Here is a 19,855-nt window from a genome sequence, read left to right on the forward strand (position 1 = left end):
TGAATGTGAAATTGTAAATGCTAAGAAGATGAGTATCAAGCACCAGTAAGTCGTCAACAGAATCCGTCAATAGAGTTTTACTGTGATTTGGAAACTACTTCAAGAAATCTATTTAAACTATCCTACTACTTAGGATCTACAAAGATTTAGTCCTGGGGAGTTTTTTAGAGCATTTCCTAGTGCTTATTTTGGTGAGAAAATTTAAGAAAATTTTCATATTGTTTCTCTCAAACAGTGTGATTGTTGATCTAAGATTGAGATAGCATAATCCTGATATAGCCACTAAAATTCCAGAAGAAAAGTCAATATTTGAAGATCGTCAAATATTCTAGTTGCTACTACGCGCAGTAGAGGCAAATAGGTTGTTTGTCGTATGAAATAAGAGAGTCAATTGACAAAAGTTTTGTAATTGAAATTTACTTGTACTTGATTTTCAAATAATAAAAATAACTTTTCTAAGTAGGGTTGCCCAATAAAGTTTTACCTTTAAAGAGTTCTTTAAAGGGTTTTCTTCATTACCAATCTTATGTTATGCAATTGATTTATTTTATGTTATTGTTTGGTTATTAAATAATTGCATGATTGACGATTAACTTATTTGTTAAGTGAATTGGTAGATCTTTGTGTTATTCTATATGGACATTTGGCTAATTTCAATTGGCATCAAAGCATGGTTCACTCAGTCAAGTGTGATCCATGACCTTGTAGATCATGTCATCATTGTTATATGCCCTACCACACTTTGATGAGGAAAACTATCCTTATTGAAAAGTTCATATGAGGATTTTCCTCAAGTTCTTAGATGAACGTGTGCAGTATGCAATTGAACGAGGATGAATTAAGCCCGAGACAACTCTTGATGCTTGAACTAGAGATGAAATCAATAACAGCAACTGTAATAATAAAGGACTTAACGCTATTTTGATAGCTGTATCTCCCAATAAGTTTAAAAGAATTTCCATGTGCGAGATTGTCAAAGAAGTTTAAAATATTTTGGAGGTAACACGTGAAGGCACAAGAATAGTAAAAAATTCAAAATTGTAGATGCTCACCTCAAAATTTGAAGAGATTAAAATGCTAGAAGATGAGAGTTTGAATGATTTTTATGCTAAACTTAATAATATTGTGAATATCAGGTTTAATCACGGCAAGAATGTGGAAGATTTAAGAGTCGTGAGAAAGATCTTAAGATCTCTACCTGAAATATTTTGCCCAAAAGTTACTGTCATTGAGGAAAGTAAGGATTTAGATGCTATTAAGGTGGAAGAACTAGTAAGCTCCTTGCAAACATATGAGTTATTACTTCCTCAAATAAGAAAATGTAAGTCCATTACTTTAGAAATTGTGAAAGAAGATCGAGATTATTTTTCTAATGAAGAAAATCTTAACGATGAGGACCTAGATTTTATTGCAAGAAAATTTAAAAAATTATTGTTTAACAAGAAAGATAGTGGAAAACAATAACAAGGTAAGGAATTTTCTGCAAAAAAAAGTGATTAAAAAAAGATTGAATAAAGAAAAACTTGAGACAAATGACTAAGTACAAAGTCATGAGTGCTCCGGCTATGGTCACATTAGAGTGGAGTGTCCAAATTTTAAGAAAAATAAAGGAAAAGTACTAAATGTCACACTTAATGATAATTCAAAATTTGAAATTTTTAATTCATCGTCTGATGATGAAAATTTTTTTATGGCATTTACTACTGTTGTTGATAATTTTCCTGAAATTGTGCTAACAAAATCTAATATTGACTTTGATTATAGTGACTCGAATATATCTCTTATTGATATTGACTATAAGCTAAGCATACAAGAGGCATATTGTAGCAGCCCGCTAGAAATTTAATTGTGAAATTTCTATTAACTTTAGGAATCTCATGAAGACCCCATAAGTTTTCACAAATCCATTAATCGTATAGGTTTTTGTCTAACTACATAATTAGTGTTATTATTTACTATGGTATCAGAAGTGTGTTTTTGATTATTGGAAATAGTTAGAAGTGTCAAAATGTATTATGATTTGTGCCATTAGACTCGGAGGGTTATTTAAGGTCTTATGGCGCAATAACATTTTTTCATATTTTCGGACAAAACGTCTGTTCAAAACTGTAGATATTATTGGATAAAAATATCTTAAACTAATTTTGTGGATATTATTAGATAAAAATATTTTAAGCTAATTTCGTGGATATTATTGAGTAAAAATATCTTGAATTGATTTTTGTAGATATTATTAAGTAAGAGAGTCCTACACTCCACTCTCACTCCGGGTAAGAGAGTTCTACACTTAACTCTCAATTCAGGTAAGAGAGTCCTTCACTTAACTCTCACTCCAGTCTCAACTCTTCCATATCTCATCCATAAGTATCTCCAGCCACCTCTCCCCACGAAATTATTTTCATTTATACTTTCCATTAAAAGAATATCAAACACTCTCTCTCGAACAGTTTTTAGGAGTTCTTTTGCATGCCTATTTCGAAGCTTTTGTAAGTGTTTTATCATAAAGTCTCCTTCATATAAATTGTTCCTTTTTTAGTCTAATTTACGTGGATATCTTATTTGTCCCATTTGAAAATTATTTGGTCAGTCAAATATTATGTAAACTATAGAAAGGTCATTCTGGAAGATAAACTAGAGAATATGTTATAGTTTGGAGTTTTTGACCAAGCTAATGGATAGATATTGGTCCGAAATTTTTATGGAGTATTGTTAACATGTATGTATGACTATTGGTTGAGAAGTTTTGCATGATTAAAGGTTTTGATGAAATATTTTCTTAGATTTAGAAACTTAGAAACTGAAAGAGGAAAAACAGTTTCTGTTTTGAGAAGGTTTAACTCTTTGGTGGTCTAAACCTATTCCAATGACTTTGATAATTTTATTGGAGGATCCTAAGCATCTTATATACATATTATATTATTATTTTGAAGATATTTGATATTAGTTTCAAAGATATGAAATTTTATGCAAAGAGATATTCAAATAAGCCAAAGTGTGGATGTTCTTGGTTAAATTTATGTTTTGGTTAATTTTTAACCATATGATCTTGAATTAGAAGCTTATATATGTTTTAGGACATTTTTTTAAACCATGTGATGGTTTGGTTTGAAGATCACATCTTTATAAGTCATAGATCAAAAGGTTAATCAAAACAAGTTAGAAACAAAAATTAATGAAAATAGCATATGTGAATTTTGGCCCTTTGGAGTTTTAATAGTTGTAATTAGTTTTAAATTTTTCTAAATTGATATTTGAGTTGAGGATAAAATTTACATGAGGCATGTAAATTTTGGTGACTTTTGGAGTTAGTATGCAAAATCCTTAAGTTATGGGTAAAACGGTCATTTTCCTACATGTAAAGAGTAAAATTTTCATTTTACTCTTTAAGTTAGTATTTTCCATATTTCAAGTTATTAGTGATTTAGTGCTAACTTTTAGAATCACTAATTACAGTTCCTCGTGATCGCGATTGAGGTTTTATAAGAAACGCAGAGATCGAGGTAAGTTAGCTTTTAACTTACTAGCAGTCTACTATGTATGTGTGCTAAGTAAAGGAACTACAGTGTATGCATGTATGTTATCATATATGTCATGCCATGCCAAGTTATCACGTAATTGTTTATTATACATAATTTATTCTGTCATCAATTTTTATCTGTTACATAATATATTCTGTCATGTATTACTGTACATTACAAATATGTCATGTTAAATATGTTGTCTATTATATGTTATGTCATGTTACGAAATGTTTCTATCTCAAGTTGGTCATGTATTTCAAGTTATGTTCAAGTCACGTTATGTTATGTCAGGGCTTCAGTCATTTCGTATTCCAGTCACGTTTCATCTTGATTACTTATGTATGGGGTCACAGCAATTGTGGCGCATACATTACGTGAGACACAGCAATTGTGACACGTAAAATACATGGGGCCACAACAACTGTGGAGTATGTATTTAAGCAGTTAAAGAATAAGTTTCCGTAGAATACATGGGGCCACAACAACTATAGAGTATGTATTTACACGTAGAATACATGGGGCCACAACAACTGTGGAGTATGTATTTTTCATGTTAAGTCAAGTTTGTGTAGAATACATGGGGTCACAACAACTGTGGAGTATGTATTTACACGTAGAATACATGGGGCCACAACAACTGTGAAATATGTATTTTTCATGTTAATTCAAGTTTCATAGCAAGTTCATGCTAAGTCAAGTTTCAGATCAAATTCATGTCAAGTCAAGTTCAGTTCATGTTTCAATTTAAGTTATGTCAATTATGTTATGTTGTATGCCAAGTTATGCTTTAATTACTTATGAATTTGATTATGCATTTATGCTTTTACTGTCATCCATGCATCATTAGCTTATGTGGAAGTTTTTTTTGTTAACTTACTGAGATTTGTAATCAAATCTCACTTTGGTAGTCCCACCTACCATTCCCCCCAAATGGTAGATCTTGTTACAGGACCTGAAGGAGAATCAGGAGTTGATCAACTAGACACAGTTGACTAAGCGATGGTGCGACGTCAATGTTAATATAGTAGTTAATGTAAATTACTACTTGTACGATGGAGTTGCATCTCTAATACTTTTTGGATCATAACCATTTTGGACTAGTGTTGTGATCTGTTCAATGGGTCTTTATGTATGAAGTATGTTTTAAGCATTTGAGATATTTTCAATTTGGTGTATAGTATTGCTAAAAAAAAAATTATCCGCTGCGAATATTCCATAATGTTAGATGCATGTTAGGAACATTGCATCTTATATGTCATGAACGGGGGCAGGTAACCTTGTGTTGCATGTCTCGACGTTTCAAATGTCCGTCCAATCCCAAACGAAATTTGGGGGCGTCATACATATAATGACTTATGTGACGAAGTGGTCAAGCTAAAAATGTTTAACAAGAAGCTATACAACAAACTCACAGCTATGGAGAATGAAAAGAACAATCTTTCGGAAGCACTAAAAATTTCTAAAGTTAAAATATCAAGATTGAATGCTCAAAATGATGCACAAGACAAAGAATTGAAGAATTCCCAAGACTGCAAACAAAAATCAGCAACTCAGAAATTGGATGAGATATTAAGATTAATTAAAAAATCCAGCTGTGATCATACCGAGTTAGGGTACACAACTTCCCAAGACAAATATCCTCAAGCCTCATTATTTGCTGCCACTACCTCTAAGAGTATTGTCTTTGTCAAAAGAAGTCAAGCTATGTATACTCCAAAATAAGTCATTTCAAAGTCAAATCATCTTAAAAAGCCACATGAAACATCAACCTCAAAAAAGTTGAACCGAGGTAAGTTTGAAGGATACCTACTTATCATTATTGTGGTATTTATGCTCATATAAGGCCATATTATTTTAATTTGAGTAAAGTGCAGAAAAGTGAAGATGAAAGAAAATCATAGAAAAAGGTAAAGACACTTGAAAACCAAGTACAAGAGTTAAGCTAACAAATAAACACCATAAGCGCTAAGGTATGTGAGTTGTCTGAATTTTGTCTTAACAACAAGGATAAGACCACAAAAAGTTGTGATGAAGTAAAGCTTGCTTCAAAATTTAAAGCAAAATGGGTGGTAAAAAAAAATGTAATGTAACATTAATTGATAGGGCCACTTGCATGTTCTTACATTCCTTACATATCATTAGGTTAGGAGGACATGCACTTCACTTTCTTTTATTTGTTTGCATCTCTTTTTGGTTGGTTTGGTTGAGTTGTCTTCTATTTTTTTGTTTTTGTTTAGTTTGGTTGAGTTATCTTCTATTTTTCTTCTTTGCTCTATAAAATTAGAAAAATGTATTGAAAAAGCAAGAGATCATTTTTGCCTTGCCAAGTCAAGAGTACTCAAACCCTTACACTTCCCATACTTGGAGTTGGAACATCTCTCTATTTTTTTATAGTCTACAATGTGAGTGTAGACCCCATGGCACATTTTACCAAAGTCAAATTCTAGTGCACTGTGAGGAACTTATTTTTCATATTTTATTTATGTATGTTCCATAAAATCTCATAGATGCTATCCAAATGGGGAGTCTACACCTTAAATTGATTAATACTAGTTGAACCTAGTCCTAAAAGTCAAGAGTTCTCTTCTTGCTGAACATAAAAGTTTGATCTATATAGAAAAAATCGGTGTTTCTTCATTGCAGAAAAATGCAAACACCATACACGAATCTTGTTCTTTAAGTCCTTATAGAAAAAATCATTGCTCTACTTATTATGGAAAAAGATGAGCAATAAAATGAACATATCAAGAGTTGAGCAACCTTATGTTCAGAGGATATACTCTTTCTAAGTATTTAGGCCCTAGCATAAAATTTGACTTTTGAGGTCAAAGATAACCCATTTGAGATTGTACCTATGTAAAAGAAAAAAATAAAAAGACATTTGGGCTTGTACCTATGTAAAAGAAAAAAAAAGGGCAAAAATAAAAATAATATATATATAATTAAATATTTGAAGGTGGTAGTAAGTTGTCTCACTCACACACTCACATAGACTTTGGCCATGATGAATTTGTGGTGTGTCATTAGTTTTTTTCTTTTTTCTTTTTTTTTTTTGCTCGTTATTTCAAAGAAGAGATATGAACCTCATTCAAGGTTAGTTGTGTGATTGGTATATTGTGCTTGGACACTTGGTGCATTTAGGCAAGTGATTTGACTTCAAAAGAGTTAAGTTGCTTAAAAAGAAAATAAACATTTACAGCCCCTTGCTTAAAAAGAAAATAAACATTTACAGCCCATTGCAAAACAAAGTGTTGGGACAAATTTTTTAGCATATGGCCCTTAATTTTGTACCAGGTCAGTAACAGTTTATTTTGTTTTTGAGTCTTAATAAGTATGCACGGGCTTTTTGGTTTGTATATGGGCATTTTTTTGCATGAGGGCATGTTTTATATGGGGTCTGTGAGTCTTTTTGTAGAGGTAACTTAAGTCCTAGTGGGGCTCTAAGGCTTATTGTGGTAAATGACTCAATCACATTATTTTACTAAGTCTTTTACCCAACACAATTAAGAGGGACTCCTAATCACAATGGCACAATCACGCCTGATACCTCCGAAGACCCCTCTCATTCACTTCATTTCACTTCGCGCCCCTCACATCTCTTCATGCCCTAACCAAACATGATTTCTTACACTTCTTGTGTTCTAGAGCACTTTGTGGTTAAGAAATTGAGCATGGGTCATCATCTTCTCATTTTTCCTACATGATAAGTACTCTACCGTCCTCCCTCTCCTCTTTCTAAGGATCGGTTTTCACCCATTTGGGATTTTATGTATCTTGTGTTACTTCGGAGCCTTCGGTTTGGATTTTTGGATTGTTGAGATTGTTAATCTTCGCACACTGTGTTGGGTTCTGTATTTCTCCTAAACATCATGTATTTAGGCTAATTTTTAGTGTGTTCTTGCATTTTACCACTTGGTTTCTACTTCTTGCCCACCAAGTGTTTCCTGGTTTGCTCAACTAAATTTTTTTAATTTTTCTACATGCATTCATGTTCATTCATCATTTAAATCACAATGCATTGTAGAGTTGAGGTTCTTAATGGGTGTTGGTTGGTCTTCTCAAAAGTTGTATCCTTATTTCCCACACAGTGGTCAGCTTAAGTTTGATTTTGATGATGAGGAGAAATAAGCCTTGTCAGATTTGTGGCAAAAATGGGGAGTTATAAGCATTGGAGGAGTAGATTGTGGGGGAGCAGATTGATTTTTTGGTACTGTAAAATTTAGAGAGAGTTTGAGTAAGTGTGTTGTTAAGGGAGAGTTGAATGAACTTTTTTTGTGTTGTTTTGTTTAAGATAGTTTAATATTAAGGGGAAAAACTAAATTCTGATTTGCAAAAATTTATGTAGAAACTTTTACTTAATGGTTGATTTCATTTAAGTTTATTTTTGCTGGACATAATTTTGATGTTGGACTTGAGCATACTTATTTTTTGAATTAGAATTTAAATCTTGTGAATTTTGATAGTACTAATCTTAATCACTATTCTATGTCAGTATTTTTTATTCTTAATTATTTGCTTGAAATTTTACTCAGTTTCTTAGTCTGTTGATTGTGTTTTGATAGGTTTATATTACATTCATCAAAGTTAATTTTGTCACCAATCAGCCAAAAAGAGAGACTGTAGATGTCCCATATGTCAAGGTTGATTTTGTCACCAATCACTTTGACATATTGTTTCTCTCAAAGAGTGTAATCGTTGATCCAAAATTAAGATAATGTGATTGTGATTCAGCCACCAAAGTTCTAGGAAAAAAATCAATATTTGAAAATCGTCAGAAATTTTAGCTGCTACTGCAGAAGCAAACGGGTCGCTTATCGTGTCAAGTAAGAGAATTAATTGACAAAAATTTTGTAATTGAAATTTATTTGTACTTATTTTCAAATAATAAAATTGATTTTTTTGTTTAGTTGCCCCATAAGGTTTTATTTTTTAAAAAAAAATTAAAGAGTTTTCCTTTATTATTAATTTTGTGTTACGTAATTGATTTATTTTATATTATCGTTTGGTTATTAAATAACTACGTGATTAATGACTAATCAATTTATTAAGTGAATTGATAAATTTTTGTATTATCCTACGGGAACATTTGAGTAATTTGACCATGTGATCCAACGGATCTGACAAATCGCACCAAGCAACTTTTATGACCAAATATTCAGCAGCCACTTCACGGTAGTTGTTCTTGTTTTTTCTTTCCTTCTGCTTTTCCTTCATTTCCAAGCAACCTCTGCATGTGACCTTTAAAATTGTTACAAGAAAAGCCGAGTCACTAAGCTTCTCTTTCCCGTGTAAAATTATTGTTTCTAAAACGCTACGAGTCTTTCCCACGTAAAGTGCATAGTTCCTTGACCAATTTCAGGTTTCTACGCACCACGAGTCCGATTTGGCATCATATAGAGTGCGTTTGACCAAATACTTAATAAAAATAAAAGAATATTTTGAGTATAATTTTTATATAAATAATCGCTTCATTTCCTTCTGCACTCGATTTGGTGCATTGAATCATGAATTTTCATTTTTATATAAGTTGGTATTTGTGGATTAATATTTCGTAAAATTCTTTGGATCCAAAGCTAACTTGAATATTAATTTCTTATTAATCAGCATTTATTTTTTAACTTTCTCTTAATTCAACACATTATTAAAACAGATAAAAATATGTTACACCTCAAATAATTACTAAGAATTCAAAATATCTAGAATGAATTCCTATTTTTTCTATGCAAATTTTTTATTTTACGTATAAGTAAAGTCGCGTATTAATCTGTTTATTAATATAAATTTTTTTATATTTAAAATTTAAATTAGTGTTGTTTTTAATAAAATATATTTTTTGACCAATTATATTAGATTGATATATATTAATATGTAAGAGAAATTCTATTTTATAATTTTTACTTAAAGATTATATGTACATATCTTTTATTACAAAAGAAAATATTCTATTTAAAAAAAATATATTTTAAAAATAAAATTATCTGTATTTAGAATCCCAATCAATCTCTATTTGTTGACTATATGTAGCGTAACTAGATATTTTATCTTGATTTTGCACGATGTACCGGTCAAAATGTGACTGCTAGAAGTGATGGCCGACGTATCCAGACCGAGAGAAGTCAATAACAAAAAGCAAATAAAAATAAATTCGGCCCCACATTTTCACGAAAAACAAAACGAGTGTTTTTTTTTTTTTTTTTTTTGCATTATCTTGTTACACTTTACGTCAATTTCGAATACACATATCTCTCTACAATAATAAATATCTATTACATTATTATAGGAATAAATAATAAATTTTAATTCTATTTTTTTCATGTACATAGAAGATTTATCTTCCGTTTACATTCCGTACAGAACACAATGACAAGGGTGGTCCCCGGCTCCATCGATCACACGAACACTATCATACAACCGTGCCGTGGTTGCTTTCCCAATAGGCTGTTTCAATCACGCAAAGTGCAAACCCTAACCTCCAACTGGCTTTTCGTGGTTGAGCCGGTAAATGTCCAATCGTGCTCCTTCGTCAGAACTCACGAATACGTGGCACCAGAGATCGCATCTGGTGAATCGCACGGGAACGCCGTTGATTGGTGGGCATTCGGGATCTTCATCTACGAGATGATATACGGCAGCACGGCCTTCGCGGCTCCATCGAATGAGGCCACCCTGCACAGCATCATAAAAGAGCCCCTCAGCTTCTCGACCTCCACGCCCTCCGACACGCTCGAGCTCCACGCGAGGAACCTCATATCCTGCTGAACAAAGACCCAGTTCAACGCCTAGGATCGAAGCGCGGAGCTGCCGACGTTAAAAAACAGAGGAAAGAAACAAAATAAAATGAAGAAGGAGAAGAAGAGAAGCAGCAGTGCACAGATTGATGAATGAGATGAAAATAATGGAAATGAGGTGGAGGAACAACGGCGCGCAGGAGAAAGAAGGAGAAGAAAAGAAGAAGCCCTAATGGCTAGATCAAACGATGCCGTTTGAGAGGAATTTAGTGGGCTAGGTTGAAGGCTCACGGGTTGGACTGGGCCCAAAAGAAAAATAAAATACACTCAAACAGGCCCAGTCCGAAAATATAAAAGTTCAATAAAAGAAAAATGCACAATAAATAAATAAATAAAAGTTAAATAAAAATACTACAACTCAATATTAATAAAATAAAATAATTAAAGTCCAACATTAAACTAATTTAAAGTAAAAATAAATTTAAATGTAAAATAATAATTAATACCAAGAAAACACATCAAAATAAATTTCACAATTTAAAATTCATAAAATAAATTTATTCATTCCTACAGTTTCTATACTATACATGAAACATTTCAACTTTAAATTATAATAAAATACTAATTATTTTTTATTTTACTTTTTTTGTAAATTAATTATTTACACATTTATTCATAATCTAATCCCATTAAATATATAGCATATAGGAGCATACTAATTATTTTTTTATTTTGCTTTTTTTGTAAATTAATTATTTACACATTTATTCATTCTCTAATCCCATTAAATATTTAACATATAGGAGCAAGTTTATAGAGACTGTTACAGTATAAGTTTTAGAAAAATAGTGGATGATTCAACTTGCTGCAGATTTAAAAATATTCAATTAGTAACAATATAAAAATTTTAATGTTCTTTCTATTGGCCCTATGCAATATGACAGAGAACTATAATGATCATGAAAAAATACAAAAACAAAATTTTATTTGCATTTCTTTTTTTTATTTAAATTTATTCTAAATAAATTTTTGTATAAGATAATAAAAAAATACAACTAAACAACTAAACAAACGTGCTCTACACGTTTGGCCTCAACTAGTATGTGTGTATATATATATATATATATTATGAGTGGATATAGGCAGGAGAAATTATTATATGCAGAAACGTAAGTTGCCATGAATTTTCCACAATACGAGTGATGTTACGTCCACAGGTGGGTCCACCTGTGGCTGCTACAGACAAGGACAAATGGTATTTTTAAAAAAAAAAATACAATTTTTTGTACCCTCTTATTATTTTTTTAAGAAATTCAAAATATCTTTAAAAAATACTTTTTAATAATAAAAAAATAAAAATAAAATTTAATTGGTGGAATCTGTCGGTAGACTAAGCATTATTTTATATATAATTAGGTAGTGCTATCCACCGATATTTGATTATGAGTGTCTCTAATGAAAATTATATTTTTTTTAACTTTTTCTTTTAAATATTTTTAAAAAATAAAAAATATTAATGTACTGATAATCACTTTCTTAATAAACTGAATGGGTGTAGTATAATTTTCCTTATTATCATACTTTCTTGTGGAGTTGGTGATGACTTAACCTGACTAGTCTATATATATATATAGGACAGCATCCAGACATCCAAGCGCACAGCATAATTCAAAGACAAACAGACAGAGAGAGATGGAAGAACAGGATGTGGTGATAGTGGGAGGAGGTATAGCGGGTTTGGCAACAGCGGTAGCCTTGAAGAGAGTAGGGGTTGGAGCGTTGGTGTTAGAGAAATCCGAAGGGTTAAGAGCAACAGGCACGTCCTTGGGTCTTGCCCCAAATGCTTGGCTTGCCCTTGAAGCCCTCGGCGTAGCCTTCAAGCTCACCGCAACTTCTACCCCTCTCACTAAGTAATGGCGTACAACCTTCAATTTTTTCTTTCCACTTCAAACAATATTTGTCATTTCAATTTTATTTCGTGTGGAACTTTTAGTAAATTCTTCAGGGGACGTATGGAATTTTGGGGGATTCTTTCAATCTGGCATGCTAGAATGGAAGTAATGAATGGTTTCAACTTTCAAGGATGCTCTGTATGAAGAGACACATGCACGTACAGTTTGTGTACATTATATATATATATATATATCCACTTTTCAATTTTTCACTCTTTTTTATTGTAGGACGAAAATAACAAATCTTGATACTGGAGCAATTCAAGAGTCCTATTTCCCGGCCAATTCTTTCAAGTATGCTACTTGAACCCTATCTTTAATTTTATTTCAACACATGATTTTGTTATTTTCTTTTTCTTTTAGATCCATCTTCCCACATCCCCAATTTTAGCAGGCTTTTTCTTTATACTGAACGTACAGTCTGTGGTGATGCAGGGGTCAACATGGACTTAGAGTAGTACATCGTAAAACCTTACTGGAAGCTCTGGCAGAAGAAGTGCCAATTGACTCCATCCGTTTCTCTTCTAAGCTCAAGTCCATTGAAAACCAAACACAAGAAGGCTCATCCTTTGCTATCATTCATATGGAGGATGGAGCTAGCATCAAAGCAAAGGTACATAGGAATGAAATGTAATGGGCTCATGTTGAAGCTAGCCCACTTCTCATTATGTACAATATTCCTATTTCGATTGTACATCTTATTTGAAATGCTTTGATGTGAAAACTTCGTTTTTCCATTATGAATATGGCAGGCTCTTATAGGGTGTGATGGGGTACACTCGGTTGTGGCACGTTGGTTAGGACTCACTGCGCCAGTCAACTCCGGCCGATGGGCAGTGCGTGGATTGGCCGTATTTCCCGATGGCCATGGATTGAACCATGAATTCCAACAATTTGTAACAATCGGCAAAAGAGCTGGTTTCGCTCCTCTCAATGATAACGAGATCTACTGGTTTCTCGCCTGCAAATTTTCTTCAAAAGGTTTGCCTTTTTTTCCTACCATATGTATGTTGTATGTATGTATGTATGTATAAGTATAGTAGGCTACCCCACCTTTTAAGCGAAAGAAGCCTATACGTCTTGGATACGAATATATTTTATTATTGCAGCAAGATTTATAGCTCTTTAACACTTGTAAATTACAAAAAGTGATCCCGATGGACCACATCAAGATTTCTCACTTGGGATATGTTGCTTAAAGATGTGGAAATCTTTTTTCATTCCAGGAGAAGATCGCATCGCACATGACCCCGAGATGATAAAAAGAGAAGTTACTGACAATCTTGCCAAGGATTTTCCCCCACTGTACTTGAGGGTTGTACAGCATTCAGATCTCTCTACTCTTACATGGGCTCCACTGATGTTTAGGTTTCCATGGGACTTGATATTCGGAAGCTTGAGCAAAGGGAATATCACAGTGGCAGGTGATGCCTTGCATCCTATGACACCAGACCTAGGACAAGGTGGTTGCGCTGCATTGGAAGATGCCGTTGTTTTGGGCAGACACATTGGAAACTTAAATATCCGAAACAAAAGACTTGTTGCTGGAGAACCGTTGGCAGGAGCCTTGGAAAGATATACTAAGGAGAGGAGGTGGCGTGCCGCTACCTTGATCACGGGGTCGTATCTATCAGGGTGGGTACAACAAGATGGTTCTGGATGGTGGATGAAATTCTTCAGGGATGTGATTTTCTATAGGCTTCTCTTCACTAGAATATTTAATTTTATACAGTATGATTGTGGGGAGCTGCCCTGTGTTTCATCAAACAGTCCTGAATTGGAGAACCGAAGTAAGATTGAGTAGACAGAATCCCAGCTCTAGTGAATTTAAGTCGGTATCCCCTTTGATCCTTCATATAAATATCCCCTTTTGTTCTTCAATATATAGATTAGGATTAGGAGTTGCTTTGCCATTGTAGTTGGTAATGGTGGGGATGTGTTATGCACCCATTGACATGCTGTCAAGTGTTGTGTACACATAGACATGCTGTCAAGTTGGCAAAAGGAGAGATAATAACACTAGTGCTGAGAAAACTGAGGAAAATTTTAGATCTAAAAAACACTTAAATTTTTTTCCTTTTTCTTTACTCTTCTTGGGTTTGCTTAAAAATTTCTTTTAGTTTATTCTTCTACTCGTTTTTTTCCTCTACACGAAACAAGTTTGTCCGAAGTATCTACTTTTTTGTTTCTTCAATCTATCTCTGTTTTTCTTTTGCTGCGATGTCTTGTTACAAATAGAGAGAGCTAGACGGTTGTGGGGGACCTATTATGATATTATCGACCAAAGCAATGAAAAATTGAAAAAAAAAAAAAAAAAAAAAAATCCAATCTTTATGCAGCCAAACAGTAGTACTGGATGATAAGTATAACCATCTGCTGTAACCTGTGGATCTCTCATGTTTTGCTGCAAGTTTTTGTAAATAAAAGATTCGCATAAACGTAGCTAGGATTCCGTTAAAGGTGAAAGGGAATATCTTCTAATCGGTGCTTTTGTTAAAGCCTTAAAAACAGCCTCAAATGAATGGTTGCCACACCGTCATTCCGTGGTACTTACATTGAACTGCATTACACATGACCCTCCACTTCCCAAATGCTCACGGCCTTGCCCAAGAACATCTTCAAAAGTGAGTTTCTCTTCCAGGAATTCCCAAGACCCTCAATTTATTCATGACCAAGTTCCCTCGCCGTAGTCCTTGCCGCAGTTTCTACACAAAAAAGATTTCTGTGTGTTTTGTTTTGTGGTTTGCTAATTAATTTCAATGGAGAAAAGAAAGTATTTTCAAAATCTTCTATTTGGAGACGGGGGCTACGAAAGCAACCAAACCTCTTTAGATGGTGAATGCTCATGGTATTTCGTGAGGGGAAAAATATAATTACAAGCATAATTGTACATTAATGTGATGTGATTGGTCAAAAAATAGATTTTATTGAAACAATGTTAATTTAAATTTTAAGTATGAATAAATCAGTATTGATACACAGATTAGTGCGCGACTATGTTTGTATGTAGCAAAACTCTTTTTTTTTTTTTTGTTTGTTTGGGAAAGAAAATAAAAGAAAGTTGGGAATCGAGGACGAAATTTTTCTTTGCATTTTTCTTGTGAAAATCTATTAGTCAAAATTCTTTTTCTTTTTTTTTTTCGTTTTAATTTGATATAAGCACTAGTCTCAAACACTTTGAAGCTTCTCCGACGGTGGTTGAAGGAAGGATTTTTTCTTAGATTTTCATGCCATGGATACTACGGCGAGAAAAACTTTCTTTTCTCCAAATGAATGGCGGTTGCGGCGACAAAACTTGTTGGGTGATAGAACTTTACTTGGTGGGCGACAAAACTTTGTGTGGCGACGCTGTTGTTCGGTTGTGGTGGCGACAAAACTGGTATCGTGTTGTCACTGCGGTGGTCTGGAATTTGCTACGGTTCCCAAAGTTGTTAATTTTATCGAATGTGAAGAGGCCAGCTATTATTGGCAGCTGTTAAATGCCTAAGAACGGAATGACGAAGAGGAACTGATTTGTTAATTGTTATTGACTTCTCTGGCCGTGGATACGTCAGCCATGACTTCTGGCTGTGACATTTTGACCGGTACATCATGGAAATCAAAAAATTAAGGAAAATGAAAATGCATTCAAGATATTTTGAATTGTTAGGTGGCGCGTACGTTGTGAGATGAAATAAATTTAATTAAAATAAACATTAAAAATTAAATAAAATATTATCAAAATATTATTTTTTAATATTATTATTTTAAAATTTAAAAATTTTGAATTATTGTATAAACAATACTTTTACACAAGAAAGAGAAGCTTCCAGGTACTCGGCCTTTTTTGTAACAATTTTTTAAATAGTAATGAATAAAATATTATTATAGTATAATTTTTTAATATTAATTTTGTATTAAAATTTGAAAAAATTAAATTATTTATTATGTTTTGTATAGGAATTTAAAAAAAATTGTAATAATAAGTTGAGATGAAATGAGATAAGATTTTTAGTTTTATGTAACCAAATGTAACAATTTGGTCATAAAAGTTATTTGGTGCGACTTTTCAATCTATTGGGACACATGCGATTCTTCTAGGGGAGTAGAGATTTAGACATTGGCCATAACTGAATTTAAATTTTAAAAACTAGGCAATTATCTATCTAGATTAGGGGTGGTAATATGTTACACGACCTGTTAACCCAACATGAACACGACACGATAATAGCGAGTTAGGATTTAGTCTTAACAGGTTCGGGTAAAAACAGAGACCCGTTAAGACACGATTGCTTAAAGGGTCGATAACGGGTCAACCTGTTCTGACTCGTTATAATCCGTTATGACACGATAAAAAAGTTAAAGTTACAATTATACTTTTATACCTAAAATAAAATTGGGGTAGAGCTTCAAACTGGGGTTTCCATCTTGCTCCCGCAAACTGTACTTCAAGTGGTAATGAAGAATCTGCAAAACAATCAAAAAAATCAAAGTCATCTTCATTGATATGATCAATTTTCTCATTAAGTAAAAATTCAGGTGTCTGAAAAATATAGTCATCATCAGAGAAGGGAGAAGTTGAGCAAATAAAATCTGTTGGTGTCAAACTCTCCACAGCATTCAAATCGCTTGTGTCATCAAAATGTGCTGGCATCTTGCAAGCGTTGAAAACGTTCAACTCCAGTGCCATGTTCCCAAAGGTAAGCTTCAAAACTCCACTTCTGCAATTGATCAATGCATTTGATGTAGCTAGAAATGGTCTTCCTAAAATGACAGGAGCTTGGTAAATAGTGAAGACCGGCTGCTGCATGTCAAGAACCACAAAATCCACTGGGTAGTAGAATTTGTCCACCTGGACCAACACGTCATCTACAATACCCCTCGGTACCTTAACTGATCTGTCAGCCAACTGTAGCATGATGGAGGTCTTTTTAAGCTCACCCAATCCCAACTGCTCATATACTGAGAACGGTAGCAAGTTCACACTACTCTCCAAATCAAGTAAAGCTCTCCCAATGCGTGATTCACCAATCATAATGGAAATGTTGGGAGAGCCGGGATCTCCAAACTTCTGAGGAGTCTCTCTCAATATCAATGCACTAACTTGCTCTGTTAGGAAAGCTTTCTTCTTTACATTCAGCTTCCTCTTCACTGTGCACAAGTCCGTCAAAAACTTTGCATATGAAGGCACTTGTTGTATGGCATCCAAGAGTGGAATATTGATCTTCACTTGCTTGAAAATCTCTTGAATCTCCGTGTGATACTTGTTCTTTTGGCCAGCTGCCAATCTCTGAGGATAGGGAACCACAGGTTGGTATCCCTTACTAGTCTCAACATCTGCGCTCACAGGCTTTTTTAGTTCTGGTCTCACTACCTCTAGTTCTTTTTCAACTTCATCCGTCTTTGCTGCATCTTTAGGCGTTGGAGCAACTACCTCTGTGTCTATGGTCATCTCAGGTCGGGGAACTTCCTTCCCACTTCTCATGGTAAGAACAGCTTTTGCTGTCTCAATAACTTCTCCTGAGACATTATGCACTTGATGTTGTTGTTGTCTGTATACTTGAGGATTAGGCTGAGGCTGTGCTAGAAATTTCCCTTTCTCTAGGGTGCTCAAGGTTGTGCTCATCTTATTAATAGTGCCACGCAACTCATTTATGGCCTGAGTGTTCTGATTATTTGTGGTGGCCTGAATCTGCATGAATTGCTGAAGTGTATTGGCCATCTGTGTCATACTGTCATCTAGAGTTTTCTTTGCAGATGATGAAGGCTGAGAACTTTGTGCAGCTACATGAGGCTGAAATCCAGGAGGAGCTACATAAGGATAGCTCTGAGGATTCTGATATGGCGGATACTGGTGCTGAGGAGCACCCTGATTAAATGGCTGCTGCTGAGGTGGTGGGGACCGACCAGGCTGATCATTCCTCCATGAGAAATTTGGGTGATTTCTCCACCCCGGATTATATGTGTTGGAGAAAGGCTGATTTTGTGCTCTATTAACCCAGTTAGTTGATTGCATTGGCTCAGACCCACCTTCTTGAAATACTGGCATAATCGGGCAGTCTTGGGTCTTATGGTTTGAATCAGCACATATAGAACATGCCTCTACTACTTTCGCAGCCTTCACTGTTTCTATTTCCATGACTTCTAGTCTTCTAGTCAATGCAACTATTCGGGCTTGAACATCAGTGTCTTCTTTAAGCTCATATCTTCCCCCTCTAGAAATAGCCCTTAGTGGCTGTGCTGCTAATGGAACTTGATTAGCACGAATGTTCCACTGTTGTGCGCTCTCAGCAAGGTAGTCAAAAAATGATAATGCTTCATCAGGTTCCTTGCTGAAGAATTCTCCATTGCACATTGTCTGAACAAACTGCTTACATTCCGGAGTGAGACCAGTGTAAAAATAGCTCACCAGCCTCCAAGATTCAAAACCATGATGTGGACAAATGTTCACCAAATCCTTAAATTTTTTCCAACTGACCTGAAAGGTCTCATCAGGTCTCTGATTGAACTGGCTGATCTGCTCCTGCAAAAACTGAGTTCTCTGAAAAGGAAAAAATTTCTGTAAGAATTCACGCTGCATGTCAGACCAACTAGAAATGGAATTAGGTTTCAAAGAGTTAAACCAAATCTTCGCTTTATCCTTTAAAGAGAAAGGAAATAAACGAAGTCTAATGAATTCATCAGTAACAGCCCTAGTGATAAAAGTAGCACGAGCCAACTCAAAATCTGTCAAGTGTTGGTAAGGACTCTCAGAATCCATCCCGTGGAACTAAGGTATCACTGACATCATGCCATGCTTGATAGAGAAATTAGGTGCATTTTCTGGTAAAACAATGCATGAAGGTGTAGTGGTACGAGTGGGTTGCAAATAGTCCTTAAGAGTGCGTGGTGCAGGTGCAGCCATGTTTTCTGATTCGATTTCAATTTTGTCACCTGGCTCACTCGAAGAAAAGACAGACGAGCTATCTATCTCCAAGCTGTGTATACTACTTTCAACACTCGGTGTGACTGTAAGCAACCTATTTGAACTGTCTCTCACCCATGACATGAAACATCAATTTAATATGGTAGAAATGAGTGGTTGATACAGATGAGATGAGTAACCAGAGACAGTATGATAGAGAAAAATAAAATAAAATAACAAGTTTAAATTTAAGTTAAACTACTTTCCCCGGCAACGGCGCCAAAAACTTGACTCACTCAAAAATGAGTAGCACTAATGCTATCCCAAGTACAAGATGATGTCGTGTAATAATTAGGAATAAATTCCTAGATCGTCTCCTCAGGAAAAGTTACTTAAAATTAAACTTGTTGAAAAATGTGAAAAACTTCACAAAGAGAAAACAAGAGGATGATATGTACAATGGATGGAAGAGGTTACTAGTCATGGACTAAATTCATATTTTTAGATTTTTGATTGTCGGATTGGAATGTAAATGACTAACAGATTAAATTCAGAGATTAATAAAACTAAATTAAGAATTAAACTAGATTAGAAAGTAATTGACAAAACATGCATTGAAAATTGAAAATGCATAAAACCAATATTCTAGGGTTTATCATTGTATCTAAATCACAAATTCTCAAATTAAACCATAACAATTGTAATCACTATTAAAATGAAAGTTTAATGAAACAATAAAAATAAATAACATGAAATAAGTAAACAACAATT

The 19,855-nt window shown here is 34.0% G+C and overlaps 1 protein-coding gene across 1 annotated transcript; it reads left to right on the forward strand.

Moving 5' to 3' along the window:
* The first annotated feature begins 11,885 nt into the window (after positions 1-11,885).
* Positions 11,886-14,391, forward strand: LOC122303479 (monooxygenase 2-like). Its single transcript, XM_043115277.1, has 5 exons — positions 11,886-12,159; positions 12,430-12,495; positions 12,637-12,814; positions 12,954-13,182; positions 13,428-14,391. The coding sequence occupies exons 1-5, from the start codon at positions 11,942-11,944 to the stop codon at positions 14,003-14,005; spliced, it is 1,269 nt and encodes a 422-aa protein (XP_042971211.1). The 5' UTR covers positions 11,886-11,941; the 3' UTR covers positions 14,006-14,391.
* The last annotated feature ends 5,464 nt before the right edge of the window (positions 14,392-19,855 follow it).

Source organism: Carya illinoinensis, chromosome 3 (assembly GCF_018687715.1).
Source record: "Carya illinoinensis cultivar Pawnee chromosome 3, C.illinoinensisPawnee_v1, whole genome shotgun sequence".
Classification (NCBI taxonomy): domain Eukaryota; kingdom Viridiplantae; phylum Streptophyta; class Magnoliopsida; order Fagales; family Juglandaceae; genus Carya; species Carya illinoinensis.